We start from the raw sequence: 20588 nt of genomic DNA on the forward strand, positions 1-20588 counted from the left end.
GTTAGTGTTAAGTATGTTGTGATACATTGACAGGAGAATGTATCATGCCCATATTTGACGCTATATATTTGAGTTGTGACGTGTTGTATCCGTTTTAATCCCGAACTTTGTTTATTTTTACTCTTTAATTTCATATGTTGTCCTTCGTTAATTTTGGTGTACCATTTATTATAACTCAACTCAACCTCTTCATCTTGATTCTTTCTACGGAATTGCACTAGAACTTTATTTCATAATGCAAGTACATAAGCTCTTTTATTTCATAATGTCCATCGAGTATATCGACCAAGAACTTTTACAAATATTAGAATACAATGTAATACTTAAATAAGTTTCATTATAGTTAATAGCACTTGAATTGTCAAAGCTAAGGACTAAGGACTTCATTTGCTGCAGAAAAATTGATCAAGCATCCACGACCCATATACAATTATGCAGCATAATGGTGAAGTGAACTGTTAGGACTCCATGTACATAATCTATCCGTAAAGGTTTTCGACCTTTCGTGTTAAGTAACCAAAATTATATACACACCGATAACAACCATTAAGGTTAAAACTCAAAATTGAAAAGGAATGAATGGCTTAGATTCCAGAAGATCTTCTGCTAAGGGAAGGAGATGAGTCAAAAATTTCCTGACCAAGCTCCTTTATCTTGTTGAGAAGAAGTGCTTGCTCAGTCTCAAGTTGAAGCATGTACTCTTCTTGTACGTCCTCAAGGCTTTCTAACTCGCTCAAAGCTGTTGAGAGTCCTTCAAGATTTCCATCATCGACTAGAGACTGTAACTTCATCATCATTTGTTTCATCTGACCAAACTCATTGTAAACGGAGTGTTAGAAGTCCTTAATTTGAAACATTGTTCATATCATAATGATTTCAAATTTCACGAGAGACGTGATGATGTAGAACTTTCCTTCTTCATTAATCAAGCACAGGGTGAACGTCTAGAAATAAAAAAACAAGCCATTCTCACCTCACTAGAGATTCTTTGTGCTTTATTTACGGATGGCTCAGAATCCAAACTTGATCTTTTCTCCAACTCTGGAACTTTTCTTGTGATCTGAATATGGATCTCCCCCCTTTTCACTCCCTGAAGGGGTATCCACTTGTCTGACATCTGGTTTGGAGGCAATCTCTGATATTCCACGACACAATCGCCTATACTTGATGTCGGTAATAAGGCATTGTGGTCTTTAACATGCAAGAGTAGGGGGCTGCCATCATCAGGGAATTCCAAGGTCTGGTTCCACTTGGGGTTCAGAGTTTTGAACATAACCTGCAAGGTAAGTCATCGCACGGCAGAGTAAGGCACTTTTTCTCTTAAAAAGGTAGCTAGAAAATCATCATCACTACAATATGTAAGAATAAGTGTGACCTCTCAAACCTTAGTTCTTTTCTTCATGTTCCCATAATGAACCCTCACATACGGGTCACTTGTCCCTCTGATATCAGCAGCAACAAGGTCTTTTCCTTCAATGAGAAGAAGTTCAATCCAACCATTACGTGAACCCGTACTTGAACCCTGAATAACCAAGAAGGGGAAAAAGAAACAAAAACATATTAAACGAGACACACTTGAGAAGAACGACCTAGTCACCAACCCAAAGATATTAGGAGTAACAAGCTGATCCACACATACATGAATGAACATGCACAAGCACAGGAGCAAACATATAGACTGAATCATTCATTAACTATTTTGGTTCATAGCTTCATGCAATGGGATATGGTTTACTCAAATCCTTATTAAATCAAATACAAAATATCATTCACTTAAATTTAATGGCACCATACCCTTGATCCTTCCAAGCCTTCAACTCTGACTGCTTCTATTTGAAGCCTTACTTCTCCCGAACTTACTTTTTCCAGTGGGACCCACACATCCCTGATTGACCCCTCTACCAGTCCTTCCAAATTAACTCGTGCACTACCAATGCCATCATCACCAAAGGTTTCTTCACTGTAGCATTTTATCATCAAGTATTCACCTCCTCCTATCTCATCAAATTCAAACTTTTGATTCCAGACAGGACTCAAAGCATGAGCAGTTCTTGTTCTCTGGAGAATCTGAAAGAAGGTTACGATACATATATGGTGTTATAATGTTTGATTTCTGCAATATATATTGACCTTAATTCACACATAAAAGGACATTATTTAGTGAAGAGCATAATCTACCTTTCCATACTGCAATTTAACATAGGGTTCACACTTTCCAGATCTGTCTTTTGTAGTAAAATCCTTTCCTTCCACAACAGTTATGTTAACTTTCCTTCCAGTTTTTGTTGGAAAATTTGATGACCCAAAAAATGATTTTTGTGAGCTAATGTGAGAGTTGTCCAGCACATGTGAACCATCAGAGAATTGCCATTCTTTTAGGACGAGTTTCACTGTCAACTGCATGATGCATTGAGTAAAAAAACTTGTTAAATTTAAAAATAAAACATGGAACATAGAAATTAGTCATAAAACATTGAAAATGTTACCTCCCCTGAGTTGACCCCCTCAAATGGAACAACTATTTCAACTTCTTTTCCACAGAACTCAGCATGTTTAGCTATCACACCAGAGTCAGGTCCTATTGCCCAAAATACTGTTGAATCATCCTCAACATACTTCATCTGTTTACAGGGAAGAAGAATTCAACTTAGTTGACACTCAACAAGTTGATGAAAACTGCTGTGCAGGGAATTTTATGCATTCTTAGATGTCATGTGTTTCTTGCACTGTTAATTGGAGTTAAGACTTAAGGATAAGTTGAGTCACTTCTTGAAAATGAGGAGCATAATTCACATTTCATATTTGCAACAAAAACTATCCTTCTAATGGAAATTTGGAATGGAAATTGCGCTTCCTAGCCCTTTTCTGCTAACACATTATTATGGACAAGTACAACACTGAACAAACTTATCAGCACATTTTCAGGCTAGCATGTCAAATGTATCAAAACAGTACCACAAAACGTACTTGTCAAAAACCACCTAGGAACAAACATTAGATATCACCGGCCATGACTATAATTGACAATTTAATTTTGTATCGGAAGGATTACCTTAATTTCACAACTCGCCAGATAGTCATACTTCACATTGTTTGGTGAACACGCATAAAGATGGAATCGAAGGGTTCCTGTTTCTTCATGTAACACCATATTAAATTTTGAATTCCATTTAGGGTTTGAACCCAACCTCACATCTGTTTTTCTAGTTAACTCTTCAAGTTCAACCTCCACAAATGTCTGCAGATCTTTATCAACAAAGTGCTCTTCTGAACTCCTATCAAACTGCCTTCTGGATGGGCTTCCTCTCAAGCCATTCCTTGAAAGTTTATTCGCTGAAATGACTGTCACATGTATAATACCGCCAACAGCCTTTTTCCTTAGGCTTACTGCTGGCATAGAGTAACAACGGCGGCGAGGTTCAACCATCGTCTTAACTAAGGTGTCAGTAAAAAGTTTAACCTGTGAGAGAGAAAAAATTATCAGGCTTTCCAAGACATGTAGCTAGATGTACTGTTTGACCAGCTAAGTTTCAAAATCATTATCAGGTCATATTGTATGTTGAATTATTGGAAGACAGACATATGAACACACTACAAAACTTTATAGAAAATGTAACATGATGATGGTCCTGGTGGTAATTATTAGACTTAAGCATGATAATTGATCTAGATGAATAATATATCGCATAGCTAGTCTTAATTCCAGAAAGCAGGTTCGCAGAAACTAGAAGTGTCCAAGTCCAACACTCAAAAAGATGTTTGCTAATTAATGTCAAAGTCAATTATTGTGTTCCAAAGATTACAGAAGCATGAGCTTTCCATGACCATTCCATGGAATGAAGCTTAGTAGAAGGGTTATCAAATTAGTATCAAAAAGTCTGAAATAGTCTTTTTAAGGAGGTAAATTCAAGATAATTAAACCTGCTTAAATTAAGCTAATGCAATAAAAATTAGTTTTTATGCTTAAGAATCAAACCAGCCATGAGGAAACGCCAGGAAGCTCTGTAGCAGGTAGTGTTTGGCTTCCACCACTTCCAAAGGCAATTCCTATCCTCACTTCAGGAACTGACAGAAATGAGTACAAAATCGATCTCCCATTCAAAACTGGCATCAAGAGAAGCTGCAAAATGTAACTTAGCAATAAAGAACTAACCAAAAAAAGGAAAATGAAACTGCTTCTGAGTGATGCACAAGAATCAGTGCCTTCCAAAACAGCAGGACATCCAAGACTAGGAGAAGGTAAATCTCTAGTATGTGTAACTAATTTTATTTTTAAAAAAAAACCTTTTAAGCTGAACTGAATGAGAAAAATGGAAAAGGAAGCCACTTTACATACATCGCCCTTGATGTGGAGACTATTTATAACAATCCGTGCAGTCCCCATAAATGGCTTGACAAGCTTTGCAAGCAACAAAATACTCATATCGTTTGTATCCCAGTCAAAACCCAAACGCATGATTCTCTGTCAAAAATGCACAAAGAAAATGTTTATGATGTCAGGAATTCAGTAGTGATATATCAATACCATTCAGGTCTAGAATTTTGCTATTATGGTTAGACTTATTTAAACATGCCTGACAGAACATTGAATCAAATAGAAGATATAAAGAACATATATAAAACCAAAAAACAGCATTTAATCTGATTAAGTAACATTTCAAAGTCAATGAAAGTTACATATCTGCCACCTTATAGCAACCTCAGCATAAGCTGTAACAATATACTTCAAGAGAAAACGCTACAAAAGTATCATGGTAAGTTTGAGAACTAAAGTAGAAATCAAACCTGATCACCTGAAGTTGACCAACGAGTCCCATGAAGACCCAAGCTAGGTGGACTTGAACCTAGTGAAAACTCCAGCAATTCAACTTTTTCCTTCATGAAAAATGGTTGTTCTTAGTACACTCATCAAATATGCCATATAGTAAGAATTGACTCAATGGTTCAAACTATTATAAATAAGAAAAGGAATAGATCACTTACTATAAGCCTTGATTTTCTGTGCTTCAACCGTTTCTGTACAAAAGAAACAAACACTAATTAGCTTGATCCACTAAAACGTACATTTTGTGCATGCACAATGGACAAACTGGGACACCCTAATGATAGCTACTTCTTCTAGCATTCTAAGCATTCAGGTAATGAATTCAAAAGAAATTTAGAATTATAGACCAACAAGTATCTGAAATTTTAAGATAGCTTTTCTTCAGTTATAATAAAGCCAGTGCACGGCTAAGGATGACATGATCATAGAATGCTGGATTGCTCAAGGAGCATTTTTCTTGATCACCAAACATGCAAACATTGACTAGGCATAAGTGAAAATTAAAATGCACCATATTATCAATTTAGACTGACATCAAGGAAAAGGATAAGAAGATTCTCACCTCAACCAGGGATGAAAACTTTATTGAAAGCTTTGGGTTAACATAGTTGGGCCATATTTCCATTAACAGCTTATTCAGCCATTCACAGTGCTCCAGTGGTGTTATGGGCTATATATAGGCAAGGGATTACAAAGAGAAAGTCAGCTTTGATAAGCTCAAATTTCATAACAAAAATGGAAAGAAACGGGAACGAAGAAGGTACCGAGGTGTTTAATATGACTCTCTTCCATTTCTTGTTCAAGTCTTCAACAAGAATTCGACGTTGATAATTCCCATACTGCAGACAGAATAAGAAACATATTCAGTAAAAGTGAAAATAATCTCAACCAATGAAACCTTAAAAAGAGAGTAGCCAGATCCCACCTCCACCAATAGAATTATGGGGGAAGAAGAAAACCAAAGCATAAAAGCTAATAATAAAATAACATTTAGAAACAGCAGAGTGTAACATAAACAGGGGATACTGAAGAACCACAACAAACTAAATCCCTTCCTATAAATTTAAAACTTCTATTAGAAGCAAGAGAACAGATTCACAAAACCAATTGAAAAAGAAATATAATACAAAACATTGACAAAAAAAAGACTTCCAAAATTTATATCCTTCAAATAATATAACAGTTCAAAGTCCAAAGCAAAAGTCACATTGACCTGTCAATACTTTACCAATTAACAGTTATATAACCAACAAATATAGAAGACAAGAAGATGATTAACCTGTATAGTTGCCCACACGGCAGCTGCAAGTGGAACCCAATTGGAGAAAGAGAAGACCCATCTCTCAATAGCCCAAGCAAACAAAACCATAGGTATCAAAACTGGAAGAAAAGGCTTCTCTTCCTTTACATAATTGAAGAACTCCAAAGCTTCCTCAACGCTGAAGCCTCTGCTTTTTCTTCTCCTCATTTGAGCAGACTTCCAGATAAACCACTCTCTGACTTCACTTTTCTATATACAAATTTTTTGTCTGTCTATCAACTAGAACCTCTCATCCATGATTCAAGAACAAAAGAAAATAAACCCAGAAAGAGAAAATAAATTCTGATCAGCTTTTAGAAATGAGAACTGGAAGTTTTAATTGGATTTTTTTTTTCCTGGGAATATGGGCATAGTTTAGAGAATATATTTACTCTCTCAGATACTTTGCTAGTTGAAGAAGCTTAAACGGTGAAATAAACGCTTACAGAGAAATCTGAAGCGGTTGTCTTGGCCTTTCCATTTTTAGAGAGAGAACCGAATAGGGGAAAAGTCAAGGCTGTCCAGCCAGAGACAGAAAAACCCTGACATACTTTTAGTTAAAAACTATGAAGGCCTGGGCTAAATTCTCCATTGTCTGTATAACTGCAGCTTATAGAAGTGTAAAAGTGCTTTTGTCTCAGCTTAAGCGTTTATTATTGTGGGTCCCACTGGAACATTTACTTTTCCTCAGGCCCATTGATGGTGGAATTGTGTACCATAAGGATCTGATAGGCAAGATGGGACCTACTAATTAAATAATTTCACATTCTTCTTGGTGCGTTTCGACCGTTGGATTAGTTAGTTGGATTTTGACCTTGATCGTGGAATGATCTAACGGGTGAGGTTCACCATCTTCAGGTGTATGTATAATGTACCAAATTTTGTTATCAGCGGGTTTTAGTTTGACGGAACAGTGGACTTGTCACTTTGTCAGAGCTGGTTGGCTATTGAACGACGAACGTTGAAGGTGAAGAATTCATTATCCACGTGTAAATTTCTGCTAAAGATTCCTGTCTGTTTGCACACGTGGCACTATTCGGCTCCAAGATTGAGGAGTATTAACAGGAACTTTTGTGCGCTATGATTGGATCGTGTTGTACACGCGCCAATTAGCCTCGACGCTTTTGTGTTCGCCAAGTAAGCAAGGCCGTACAGTCTGAATAGTTGGATCTACGTTTTAGACAGCAACTCTTTTACTTTTTTAACATTATTTCAAATTTCTAGAATCAATTTCGTCTTGAAATCTGCTTTTGTGTAACCCATTTGCAAGCACAAGCACAACTAGGGGTGGGCACGGTGTGGTTCGGCTCACTTCACCCCGAGAACCATGCACCGCGCCATAAATATTTTCTCGGTGTGGTTCGGTGTTGTAAACTGAACAAATTAGAAAAAAACCAAACCAAACCAGACCATTGTAAAAACGGTTTGGTTCGGTGCATGCACGGTTTTAAAATAAATATAACCTGCTTATTTTGTTGGTTGGGTAGTAGGGGTTTCATTTGGAGTTTTGGCAAATTGGGGTTATAACTTATAAGTTATATCTAATATAAGATTATAATATGTAACTATATATATTATATAATCTATTTGTTGGTCTATTTGTTTGGTTTTTTTAATTTATTTTATTTGAGGTTTCGTTTGAGATTTGGGGAGATTGAGATTTCGTTTGGAGTTTGGGCAAATTTGGGTTATAAGTTATAACTATATATAAGATTATATATAAATATATAACTACTATAGAGTAATGAGTATAGTATATATATAATTATATACTACTATAGTATATACTAGTATACTACTATACCACTATAATTATCTATTACTTATATAGTTATATATAACTATTGTAGTATATATACAACTATATACTAAGTTACTAACTATATAGTTATATACTAAGTTTATATATAACTCTATATGCATAAAACATTATTATATAGACTATAGACTATAGAGTATATAGAAATAGAATACACTAATTTTATTATATAAGATATAACTAACATTATATACTCAAACATTATTATATATATAATATTAAACTCATAGGGTTACATAAAATATATTTTAGGGTTTAAAATAAAAATATAAAAAATGTGTATAAAAATGTATAAAATGTGAACAAAAATGTATAAAATGTGCATAAAAATATATAATTATATTTTTTAAAAATTACTCGGTTTGGTTCGGTTTGGTTCGGGTTAAATGAGCATAAAACCGAAACCGGAACCGTCCATATACGGTTTGGTTCGGTTTTCTCTTACGGTGTTGACTTTTCAGTCAACTCGGTTTTTTTTCGGTTTTTTTACGGTGGGTTTGGTTCGGTTTTTCGGTGCGTCGGTTATTATGCCCACCCCTAAGCACAACTGCACAACCATAGTCATGATTTTTTTCACTTATTATGACTATTGGATAAGATTATTTATTGAAGAAAAGAATTGATTGTAAAAAGGAAGGAATTAATGAGGTTAATTCTTTTGATAAGATCCAAAATTTTAAGATTTCGACTATCTTAAATGAATTAATAAAGTTAAATCTTGATAAATTGGAAGGGATATGAAAAAAAAAAAAAAGAGGAAATATAATTAAATTAAGTAGGTAAGAATGTAAGATTGACTTAATCTCTACATATCTAGTTGAATTCACATTAATCATGTAAAAATATCTAGTTTAATTTTATGATAAAGATGATGGTTGATGAAAGTTAAAATTGAAGCTCTATTAGTTGTTTATGCGCATTGGATTAGCACATAAAAGTAATAAACAATATATTCACATGAATTGGTAACACCGCGTTAGCATGTCACGTAATAGTACGAATATATAAAAATGTTTTGTAAAACTCACCTAATAAAGAGTCAACTTGAGCTAAACTCAAAACTCTTAATTCAAGTCCCTAACTGAACCTCAACTTGATTAGACAGCTCAAGCTCATATGGAAAATAATTTTGTAAATCTGGATTGAGCTCGATTTATTAAAATGTTTAGCAAAAAAAAAAAGAATAGGGTTCATTCAGGGCCGATCCTGACTTTTGGAAGGCCTAAGGGCGAAAATTTAAATTAGACCCCTAATTTTAGTTGTAGAAAAAAAAAATTTGTAAAACAATTGACAATTAACAATTTGGAATCAATGCATTATAATACTTTCATTAACAAAAGGTCTTCTTCTAACATTTCTATAAACAAAATCATCAATAATAGTTTCAAATTAGCTATGACAAATTGACAAAAGAAAAATAGCAGCAACATCACACTTTTTTCATTAGCCACATCACACCAGCTTCAATAAAATCCAACTATCCAATTTAGTTAACACAACAATTTTTTAATTCATTGTCATCTAATTCAGTTAACTTATTTAAATTAAACAAGAACCCAAAAATACCTTAATATATTTTAACTATTCAAATCTATTATTTATGAAGCAAGAACATTATTGCTAAGGCGGAAGGCGTAAAGACTGTATCGCTGTAAGACTTTCTCTTTCTTTGAGTACATAGAAGGATGAAAGGCCAGGCATAAGTTTAAGGTTTCTAGACTTTTGTTTTTTGAAATTTGAATCACATTAATTGAATCAATTGATCATTAATGTTGAGCCTCTGTGTAGTTCTTTCTATTGATATTAGATTTGGCCATTTGGGCCTCTGTAGGCAAGTAGGCTTATACCTTTGCTTTTTTTTTTTTTTGTTTTTTTTACAGTAAAAATTTGCTTTTAAATATATATATATATTAACATATATATAATATAAAAAAAATTTGTGGACCCCCTTTAAAGATGGGCTCTAGGCGGTCGCACTCGGTGGCCCCCTTCAGGGCCGGCACTGGGTTCATCTCAACGCATGGGTCTAACTCATGCACTTAACCTGCAGGCTTAACTTTAGTAAATGCAATTAATGATGCAATACATATTTATAAGGATGATGCAATATTAAAGTTAGGTAGAGCTAGATTACACATTTTCTTTCTTTAACACCAAAGACCTAGACTTTTCTTTTTTCTGTGAGCTATCTAGAAGCACAAGTCAATGTTTAACATATACCACAAATTTCATCATATAATATATCTTTGTCTTGAAAAATTATATAGGAAAGTGGGGTATTAGTATCACTACTTATTCAACCTTTTTATCTTTACTGTGGTGATGGATGGATCATGGAGGTTTCTTGATAAATACTTTCTCAATGGGTCAAAAGTAGGCACATGCACTTGTATTGATCTGTTCAAGTAATTAACGTACATCATCATGTAGATAAAATCAAAGAAAAAAAAAAACAAGAAAATATGACATCATAATATATCATCATGCATGATATCATCGATCAAATTTACTACAACGACCCTTTGAAACTGCATATAATAATTATAATTAATTAAAAACATATTGGAATAGAGGATATATGAGGTATTCCACACGTACTCATCTTTCATGGACTAAAAGCTAGCCACTATATTTTGCCTTTTACATAATGGTGTTTTAGTCACATTATTTATCAGATATTCAGATGCGAAAATACAGAAAATATCTTTCTTGATGAACAAAATCTAATGAAAGAAAGAGCACAAAATTTGTCGTTGAGTGGACCACAAGTCCGCAACTACATATTAATCATGCCATATTCTTGGCTTTAATGGACTAGGACACTAGGACCATGGCTAGCATTCATGGACTACAGCTTGGCAGTAAGTAGTAACTAGTAGCTTTCGCAAGCATATTATCCCTTTATACTTTTCCAGACGTAACTATTGCAAGCCACATAATGAATGCATGTCAAGTCAACACCAGAAAAAAAAAAAAAAAAAAAAAACTTATATTCTTTAGGCTTTAGCTATTTCGTTCTTCATTAATGTTCTCTCCCAATATTATTACTCGATCTGAGGGTCACCAAGTTCATTTTAGTTTCAATTCGATCATCACCATTAATTGGAAGGATCGGTTATAGACTTATAGTACGTGGTACTGGTAAGTGTCCTATTCAGATTTATATATATCTTGCCAGACAATAATGACTACCACATGATAAGCCTAGAGTTAACCATCCATTTTTTAAAGTATTGTAAATACATGGATTCTTTTATAATTCTTAAATGACACTAGCTTATATATAATTAAGTGGCAATAAAGACATATAAACTTGTATATCTTTTTGAATATTCCTTTCTCTATCAACACGTACAGCAAATTAGCAAGTATGCTGAGGCAAAACTGGCAAATGCGTAAAGGATGCATATCATGATATATATGCATGGGATGATCTATCTCAAGGAAGCAAATATATTGATATATATGGGCCACATATTTGGTAATCATGCGGCATGTCTTAGGCCCATTAAAGCCAATGGGCCATTGAACAATGCTCGGGATTGGGCCGGATTGGCACATGTCACTTGTCAAAGTTTTCCTCTTTCACTGATTCATTTTTGGACCTGCATCCTCTACCAAGATTATCCAAGACATCAGCCTTTGAAATATGATGAAGCACAAAACCATATGAATATAAATCAAGTCTATACCTAATAGGCTAATACTATACCATATAAATGAATTATAAATAGAAAAAAAAAAAAAAAAGGAGAGAATAATTTCCCGTATGAAAACTAAAAAGTGTGTAGCAGGTTCCTACTATAATTAACCTTAATTTAACTGCTCTCACCCGATAAGCCCTCAAATGGCAGTACCTCACCATCCCCGTATATCTGAACTGTCAGCCCATATGGCACAATCCAATAGACCCAATGCGACGGAGTCGGAACCACCATATTATCCAAAACCAATCAAAACACTTCCCGCAAACTGATTATTACGTGGCACAATACGAGTACAAATCCCAGTCCTTAAATAGTAGGGACGCTTGCACTGGATCCATCATAACGCTATCCTTCTCTGTTTTATTACCTACGTACGTACCTTGGAATTCGAATATTCGACGCAAACAGCCGCGAATACTGTACCCTCTAAATTTGTTTCAACCAATCCCACCGGAATAGGAGCAAAGTAAAAGCTCACCCTTGAAGCTAATTCCATCTGTATATATATATAATTCACCTCCATCTTATTTCTTGTACTTTTGAGGTACTTGCAAAAATTGTGTCCCCCAAGCCACTATTTACAATGAGTCCCCATGCAAATAACAAAAGGGACGTGATGATGCCCAACGCCTTGTTTCCACCGCCATTGAAGATCAACAAGGACTCCCATTTCATCAAGAAACCATCCTCGTCCTCGTCCTCGTCGCCGTCCTCGTCCTCGTCCTCGTCATCAACCACGTCATCGCTGGTGAACGCGGTGGCGGCGGGGTCGGTGGGTGCAAAGCCTCCTCCGCAGCAGCAGCAGCGCCACCCGGTGATTATCTACACGCACTCGCCGAAAGTGATCCACACGCATCCGCGTGATTTCATGGCATTAGTGCAGAAACTGACGGGCCTCTCGCGCTTCGAGGACGAGGGCGCACCGGTGGCGGCGAAAGCGGAGGCGGAGGAGGATACGGCGATGAATAAAAAGGTTGGGATGAGGAACGATCAGGACAACGAGTCGTCGTCAGTGATTACGGAAGAGAATAATTGCAACAGCAGCAGGAATATTAACAATAATAATAGTAAAAATAATAAAAATAATAAAAATAATAATAATGTAGGTGGTGGTGGTGGTGGGGATCAGGGGGGTCAAGTCATGAATTCATGTTTTGTGCCGCCCAATCCTTATTTCCAGAACATTCCAGTATTTACGCCCAACGCCGCCGATTTCTTGTGCTCCAATTCCATCAACCTTTTCACACCGCTATGATCCTCATTCATCTTCATCAATCTTCACGCAGACTCCCAACCTGGAATGGCCTGCGTCACAAATTAAGGGAAGGATTCAACTCTTTTTGTTAGAATTAATGTTATTTGTTTGTTTTTTTTAATTTTTTAATTTTTTATATGGATGCTGCAAGCAAGCTGCCAATAAAAGTTCTAATTTTCTGGAGTAGAACTTTTTCCTGTCATATGTCAAACACACTATTGAAATTAATTAATAGCGTGCTTTTTCACATATACTTGTTAATGAATCTACGTTCTAATTACTCATTATTTATGCCTACAAAACATTCCTTAACTAATGCTTTTTGTTTTTGCTTCATTTTTGTTTTTCATTTTTTTCCAGACGGTTTATTGTTAAATATGGACGAAATATGGAAATGATAATAATATTCAAGAGGAGCTGAAGCTATTTGCTACTTTATACAAAGAATAATGCTATACTTACCATATTCTTATACCATATTTTTATACCATCTGACGTGTCATTACTTTATTGGATAAAGTTTCTTTTCCTTTTTGGGTTTTTATTTTTATTTTTTAATATCCAATGTATGAATACCATGTAAGTTGCCACATAAGGTGATATGAAATTATGGTATAAAAATGTGGTATATGTAGCACTACTGTTTCGTATCCTCTGCAAGCAAGCTTGGCCAGTCCCCTTCTGAAACTCAAAGCTGGCGGAAGAGAAGGAGAAGCACTTCACAAAATTAAGAATAAAATGGACTGAAGTCCAGAGAACAAAGGGATTGACCATAATACATATGCTTACACACATAAACGGTCCATGTACATTTGCATGTTATGATCAGGATTCTTACATTTCATATCGGTTAATTTATTCCACTTTCATCGTTATGATTTACACTCACCTCTCTCTCTGAGGCACAAGAAACCATATATACTCTACAACAGATAATTACAGCATCTTCATTTCTTCTTTTTATCTTCTTTTTCTCTTTCGAGAATAACGGGAGCTGCAGGTATACTGAACCACCACTCTCGCAATCTTCTCATCCATTTCTCTGTGCTAGCTTTCCTCATAGGTGAATACCGCGTAAATGTCTCCAAAAACACTAATAGAACAACATATTTGCTGGGTACGATGGCTAGAGTCAGAGCCACAATTAAAAGAGCAACTGCAAATTTTTCGCTTGCCTGATCATTACACAAACCCAACAAGCATGAGCAATTTATCAAAAGCATATATTATGATTATCCATAGTCAATGTGCTTATGTCAAATAAATTGGAAACAGTGGAAAGGTAAAGGAACCGGCATGGACACAAAAGAGAGCAGAACCTGAGGAAAAAGGGACAGCATCAAGGCACGCAACTTGAGAAGAACAATGTTTCCATCCTGGACAATCCCTTCAGCTTGAGAAATTGCATTCTGAACAGCCAAAAGCTGCTCCATTGTATTCATTGGTGGTGGTGCTATCACCTTAACCTCATGATCAGATTTTCCTTGGCTAAAATATCGGGTGAGTACCATGAAGATTGCGGTAAAGATGAGCATCAATGCAAAGGAATAAGTCAGCCATCCCCTGAAATGCACACCCAGTAAGAAAGTCTACAGGAAAAGATGCCTATTAGTGTGATGTGTGGAAAGAAACACAACAGAGCATCAAAACCATAATACACCCCATTGTCCATAGAGTCTCTTTCTTATAAAATCACCCCCTTCTCTTTGCCACATTTCTCTCCCATCCCATAGGGAGTCTTAAGAAACTTAGTAACTACATATTTTCTAAAAATCAATTCTAGAACTTATTTCTTATCACTACTGCATGGAGGAAAAGAGCATAAAGTGTAACACAAAAGTATAGCAAGATTTACACATTCTTCATTGACTCATCATGCTCCAAACATGCACCATCGCAATAACAATTAAAATGGATTCTTAGTCAGTATACGCATTTAACACAAACTTCAACCAAAGAGAAGTTACCAGAAACTATGTTACATTAAGCAATCATCAAAGTTTGATTTTGTTATCATCTGTGATAATCATGCTTCTTAAATATTCATTTTTCCCCGTCCTCCCCCCTCCTACATAAATCGGATAATGATTAATGATTAAAGCAAACTTTACCTGCAAATGATGAAAGCGAAAACACAACAGAAAACCAAAGACTTCACAGGATCCTCCCAGAATGCCAAAGAAAGAAGGCACTTCCCCAGTTCCATCACTGGAAAGAGTAACTCCTGCAAGTACTCAACTTCAGAAGATGTTGCTAGAAAATGGAGCAAAACGTTAAACTAGATGAGAGAAAAATGCAGTATATTCAGATTCATAGCCTAAGTGTACGGAATAACTGGTTATTTACAGTTGAATTATCGACACTTGAAGGAATAAGTGGCAGATGATGCCTCGAATATACATTCCACAATTCCTTTAAAAATAATCATTTTTATTCACTAAAATTATCTTCAAAACAAAACAGGAAAGTAGAAAGGGTGAAGGAGAAGGAAGAAGGAAATGGCACTTTACTCTAAACAAGGTTGCAATTTCAAAAAGCACAGCCAAATAAAACCTTAAATAATATCACCAAATACCTTCATCACGGCAACATTTGTATCAATGCCATCCACTTTGACTCCATCCACTGTTGCTTGTGCTTGCGCCACTTTTTCATAGTTGTTTTTAGATTCCTTAACTGCTCTTTCCAGTGAAGTCATTTCTCCCACAGTTATCTCACCCACGGCAAGCCCAGCCTCAACAGAATTATTAGAACTTGATCCAAACGCAAAGCCTAAGTTAGAAATCATATCCAAGGCTGAGATCGAATACATTCCACCTCCGGGCTTAGAATTATTAGACCTATCTAATTCCCTTAAGGTTGACATATTTGCAAGGGTTTCCAGTATCAAGTCTCCACCTGGTAATTGATCGCAAAGATTGAACATTAAAAGAGCCTCACAGCGTAAAGGAGTAGCAGAACAAACTTCTTGAATGGCTTGTAGTCGCAGAATCCCAAGCACAGCCTTTGAAAGTGCTTCATCCTTTTTAACCCCCTTGATCTGGAATTTATTTATAAATCTATGAACATATAAAATCTCTCTTATAATTGCTAGCCAATAATCACGACGAGTATGCCCTTTCAGCTCAGGAAACTCTATCACAGCTGGTTCTGATCTACAGAAGAAACACTACGAAAAGTTGATAATCAAGTTCTAAGAAGAAGATTTTATTTAACGGCTGAATGGCAGAACAAGTTTTAAAACCAAAACATAAAAAATTAGAAGAAAAAAAAAAAAAAGAATTCTCACACACAAAAAAAAAAAAAAAAAAAAGGAATGATAACTTACAACGAACTTGATTTATAGAAGACTGCCTTGTCAAAAAGTCGAGTACCCCATGGGCCAGTCAACTCAGGTTTCACAACCTGCTTTAGATCATCAGATAGATCATATCGTTTTGCCTTGTCATAAGATACAACACGCAGAGCCTCGAAGTAAAGTGCATGGTCTGTCAGAGTTAACCGTCCTGCTTACAAGCCATAAAACATATAAAAATGGCTAAATACTGGACTATAAATACACACAGTTAGTTTGGCTTTAAGTATCTTAGTTGAGTAGTAAGCACCACAAAAATAATTGACATGGATTTTATTTTAACCAATAAAGGTATTTAAATTGTGTGACAATCTTCATTATTCACCAACCTACCAGGCCATGTAGAAATTCCTACATGCTCCAGAACTGGTTGGGTAGTGACTGTTCCATCCACTTCAAGAATCTTCTCTCCTCTTGATGATCGTAAGGCAGAAAGAAGGGATGAATCTGATTGGGTCTTCATTTTTCTTATTGCTCTGTATGACAAAAATTTCAAAATCATAGGACTATATATGAGTGTGGTGCCTGGTACAAGAAACATGCTTCCAGAAATTACATAAAATTGAAGATAACTGAACTATGACATTTGCATTTTAAATTTAGTGAACCCATTATGGAGTTTTGAATTCCATCGAACTAACCAAAGTATGCATTATGGAGTTCTTGTTTCCTATCCATGTGTGTGTGTGTGTGTGTGGGCACACGAAACAAAAGAGTCTATCCATCTAAAAAATAGCTTATGCCAGCAGTACAATGAGAAAGTCAATTCCTAGAATTTAGAAAAAAAAAAAAAAAAAAAAGATGGCAGCAACCTTCCCCCTCCCCAGCCCATCCAACTGGTAAGGCCCCTGGAGAAGCATTCAGGTACCCAAAGAAAAAAGGAAAATAGCAAGTTTAAAGGGGGAGAGAGGGAAGCAAAAGCAAATTGAGTTGGAGAGTATGTACCTTTCTAATCCACTTAGGTACTTGTCATATGTGGAAAATTGAAGCCTCCCACTAGTTGAAGTTGTAAGCACCTCAAAAAGGTTTTCACTGATAATCACATTTGCAATAGTAGGAACTGCTGGAGCTATTCTAGAGAAGGCCTCTATCCCAACTGATGTATCCTCATCTAACTGCACATGAGTTAAGGGCCCCGCATGGACACATTAACATAAAAAAAGACACCAGAGTGCTAAGGAAACCTTGAACCCTAAACTATTATTTACACAAATAGAAAAAACACGTTTGATAAAAAAGAATGCAATAATAAGATTAGTAATGTATGTACAGTAAATTCTCATGTTTAAGGAGCTTAACCTGCTAAATTATTTAGCAAACAATACAAGTAGCAACAAGCAAACATCTCCAAGAACTGTCAAATTTTTCTAATTAAAATCACAATTAGGTAGATAGCATCCGATTTTCTAATTTATAAATTATTTCAACAATTTACAATGTAATCCAAATTGCAATATATTAACCATATAAGCAACATGCTTCCTAAAAAAAAAACAACTCACAAACAATTAAAACTTACATTTAGTATAGGTTGGCTGGCAGCAGCTGGAGCCTCCCAAGCTAGCATCATGTCATATGTCAGGCGTCGAAACTTTTTATCAGCCAGATGACCTGTTACTTGAGTTGACAGAGAGAGTGCTCTAAAACAGCAGTATTCCAAAAAGTTCCTTGCGTAGTGCGATGGAAGCTTTATAGACTCGGAAGCCTCAGCATTGAAGCCTTCACGAAGCTCAGTTGTTGGAACACCAAGGATTCTGCATCATTTGGTTGCTATATTTGGTAAAACATTTCTCTAAACTAGTTAACATAATTTGAAAATAAGCTATGAAGCCTGATATTCATCTGAAACACACAATAAAGTTCCAATGGAACCAAGAACATAAAGTGCAAATATTTCATCCACTTTTACTGTGATAATGTAAGAGTTGAAGGAGTATGAGATGCACAAAAACAAACTTACTTTGAGCATCTACGGACAACTATGTTTGCAATTGGAGATAGCTCCGGTATCCAATTCGTCTGGGTTGAAGGAGACGTTCCCATCTCCTCCAATTCATCATTAAAAGGGCTTCGATTTCCAAGCAACCATTTAAATGATCCTTCTCTTACAAGATTCTCAAGCATATCTCTGGTTTTGCTAGCCACAGCCATCCCTAGTTTTCCCCCTCACTGTGTATTTAGACTGTAAAGGAACACACTACAAATTAGATGTCACAGTTCTTGAATGTAACTAATGACCCCAATTTCACGAACAGCACTGTCAAAAATATCATAATTTTCAAACTTAAAGTGACGTAATTGGACCGAAGATACTTTCAGTATCTGCTCTGTTCCGAGGAACGCAATATAGGTTACCCCCTTTGAAATTCTTTTATCAAACTGCAATATCATATTCCTCTTAGAGTACATTCAATCTCTGAGTAACTCCTTATAATAGTCAGTACAGTTTACTCGTTCAATATATATTATGTTTCACTTACCATAACCAAATTTAGAAAATACAACATTTACCACATCAGCAAGTTGTCATAAAGCACCAGATTAATCACCAAATCATTTGCTACTCAAAATCCCAAGAACCAAATTTCAGCAATAAAATTAGCCATCTCTTCAACTTGCTACAAACCCATTACAGATTACTCACCCCAATACCAAAACAATTCAAACCCAGTAATGAAATTTTAGCAACAACCTAAACCCAACAACTATTGCCAGCCACAATATAATACACTTACCACAAAATGTACATTCAAGCTCGCCCCTTTCTCACCAATCTCAGCTTTTGCAGATGAAATTCTCCAAATTTCTGCAACATTTCTGGAAACCCACCTCAGATTATACGCTCTGGATAAACATCTACGAACCCAGTTCAACAATTTGCGAAATTCATAGAACTACTACATATACTGCTAAGGCAAAGAAGAGTTGGTTCGAGCAGCCACCGTCTCAGGACATTATTATTCTGTCGTGGCTTGGGGTTTATTATATTATACATTAAGCAAGCAAGACTAAGATTGTTGGATAAGAATAGAATTTACAGAAACAGTGACAAAGAACATTTCGTCTTCTGAGCCAATTTTTCGTTGATAAAGCGAAGATGGGTTATGATTAAATGAGCTAAGGTGCAGTGCAGTGGATGTGTCGATGTGATCATGTGACCACAAATATGTATATATATATATATATATTTTTTTTTTCTGAATTAATTAGTAACTTTTTTATAACAGACAATCAGACATGATACAACGCTGTGAACGCATATCTCAACGTGCTAATTATTATAACCTTTTATTCATCAGAATTTTGATCTCCTTCAAAAAAAAAAATTATCAGAATTTTGATCTGAAAAGAAAAAAATCTTTGGCTCAGAGAGTCAGAGTCAGAATTAATTTTTTTATTGGCATTATCATTTCTGATTTGTTGGCTTATTTTCCTATACTTGTTATTTAACAGCCATCTTTATCACAAATTACTCTTAGAAAAGTAAAAACACCAATATCTTCTAGCTATAATAAAGCAATACTCTAGAATTTCTTTTTTTAGAAGAAAATAACAAAACCAAATAAACTAACTTGAATAAATAAGGTCCATTGAATTTAGATACTAAATTACAATATTTTTTTATTTTAACTATCAAAATATTTATATCATTTCACTTTAGATACTAAATTTCAGTTTATATACAAACTTTAAAAAACATGATTATAACGAGTTGTAATTTTTTAACAGTCATAACTTTTTTATTGATTTATTAATTTTTCAATATTTACAAGGCTTAAACTTTAATATTTAATCTCTAAGTTATAGTACTTCATCTCCTAAACTTAAATAAAAAACATTAAATTCTTATAAATTTTGAATTTTTATGAATTTGAAACAATTACAACTATATAACAAACCGATTTGTGATCTAATCCAAAATGTATTGCTTTAAGTTAGTACTTATACTAAAAAAAATTAGTGTATTGTTATTTTGCTGAAAAACTATTGATATTTAGTATTTAATTCTAATTTTCTATACGCATCAGAAATTATTATGATATTTTATATATTTGTGGTGCTATGGTAAAATTAAAAAGAGATAAGAAAAAATTAAGGTACGTCCATTTAGGGCTTTTTTTATTAACCAAACGGTCCAACCCAATCATTGATTAGCCCAACGAAACCAAAATGGGGAGCCCATCTTTCTAGGGTCAGAAGGAGTATGAACAAGAATTTGGTCCAGATTGAAAGGACCAACTGCATTACAACTGAAAGCCCACATTGGATTATGGACAGTTAAATTAGAACTGAAAGCCCAACACATATACAAGATTGTCTTGTTGGT

General features: G+C 35.1%; 3 protein-coding genes across 3 annotated transcripts; 1 reads left to right on the forward strand and 2 right to left on the reverse strand.

Moving 5' to 3' along the window:
• Positions 1–320: 320 nt before the first annotated feature.
• Positions 321–6707, reverse strand: ATSYTF (C2 domain-containing protein). Its single transcript, XM_086227529.1, has 14 exons — positions 6105–6707; positions 5590–5664; positions 5388–5495; positions 4984–5016; positions 4786–4875; positions 4337–4462; positions 3977–4120; positions 3053–3460; positions 2487–2621; positions 2179–2397; positions 1795–2067; positions 1385–1522; positions 974–1276; positions 321–806 (listed from the first exon to the last, which is right to left on the reverse strand). Exons 1-14 carry the CDS (start codon positions 6291–6293, stop codon positions 585–587), a joined length of 2463 nt encoding a protein of 820 aa, XP_086083655.1. The 5' UTR covers positions 6294–6707; the 3' UTR covers positions 321–584.
• A 5527-nt stretch (positions 6708–12234) lies between these two features.
• LOC147275220 (VQ motif-containing protein) lies at positions 12235–12906 on the forward strand. The gene has a single exon (XM_086228127.1). The coding sequence runs from the start codon at positions 12235–12237 to the stop codon at positions 12904–12906; it is 672 nt and encodes a 223-aa protein (XP_086084253.1).
• Positions 12907–13645: 739 nt separating this feature from the next.
• On the reverse strand, positions 13646–19379 carry LOC147275221 (heat-inducible transcription repressor (DUF639)). Its single transcript, XM_086257195.1, has 10 exons — positions 18997–19379; positions 18222–18443; positions 17781–18015; positions 17207–17376; positions 16595–16737; positions 16235–16412; positions 15482–16061; positions 15018–15130; positions 14226–14469; positions 13646–14081 (listed from the first exon to the last, which is right to left on the reverse strand). The coding sequence occupies exons 2-10, from the start codon at positions 18410–18412 to the stop codon at positions 13854–13856; spliced, it is 2082 nt and encodes a 693-aa protein (XP_086113321.1). The 5' UTR covers positions 18413–18443; positions 18997–19379; the 3' UTR covers positions 13646–13853.
• Between the last annotated feature and the right edge of the window lie 1209 nt (positions 19380–20588).

Source organism: Dryas octopetala, chromosome 9 (genome assembly GCF_963921425.1).
Source record: "Dryas octopetala chromosome 9, drDryOcto1.1, whole genome shotgun sequence".
NCBI classification, from domain to species: Eukaryota; Viridiplantae; Streptophyta; class Magnoliopsida; order Rosales; family Rosaceae; genus Dryas; species Dryas octopetala.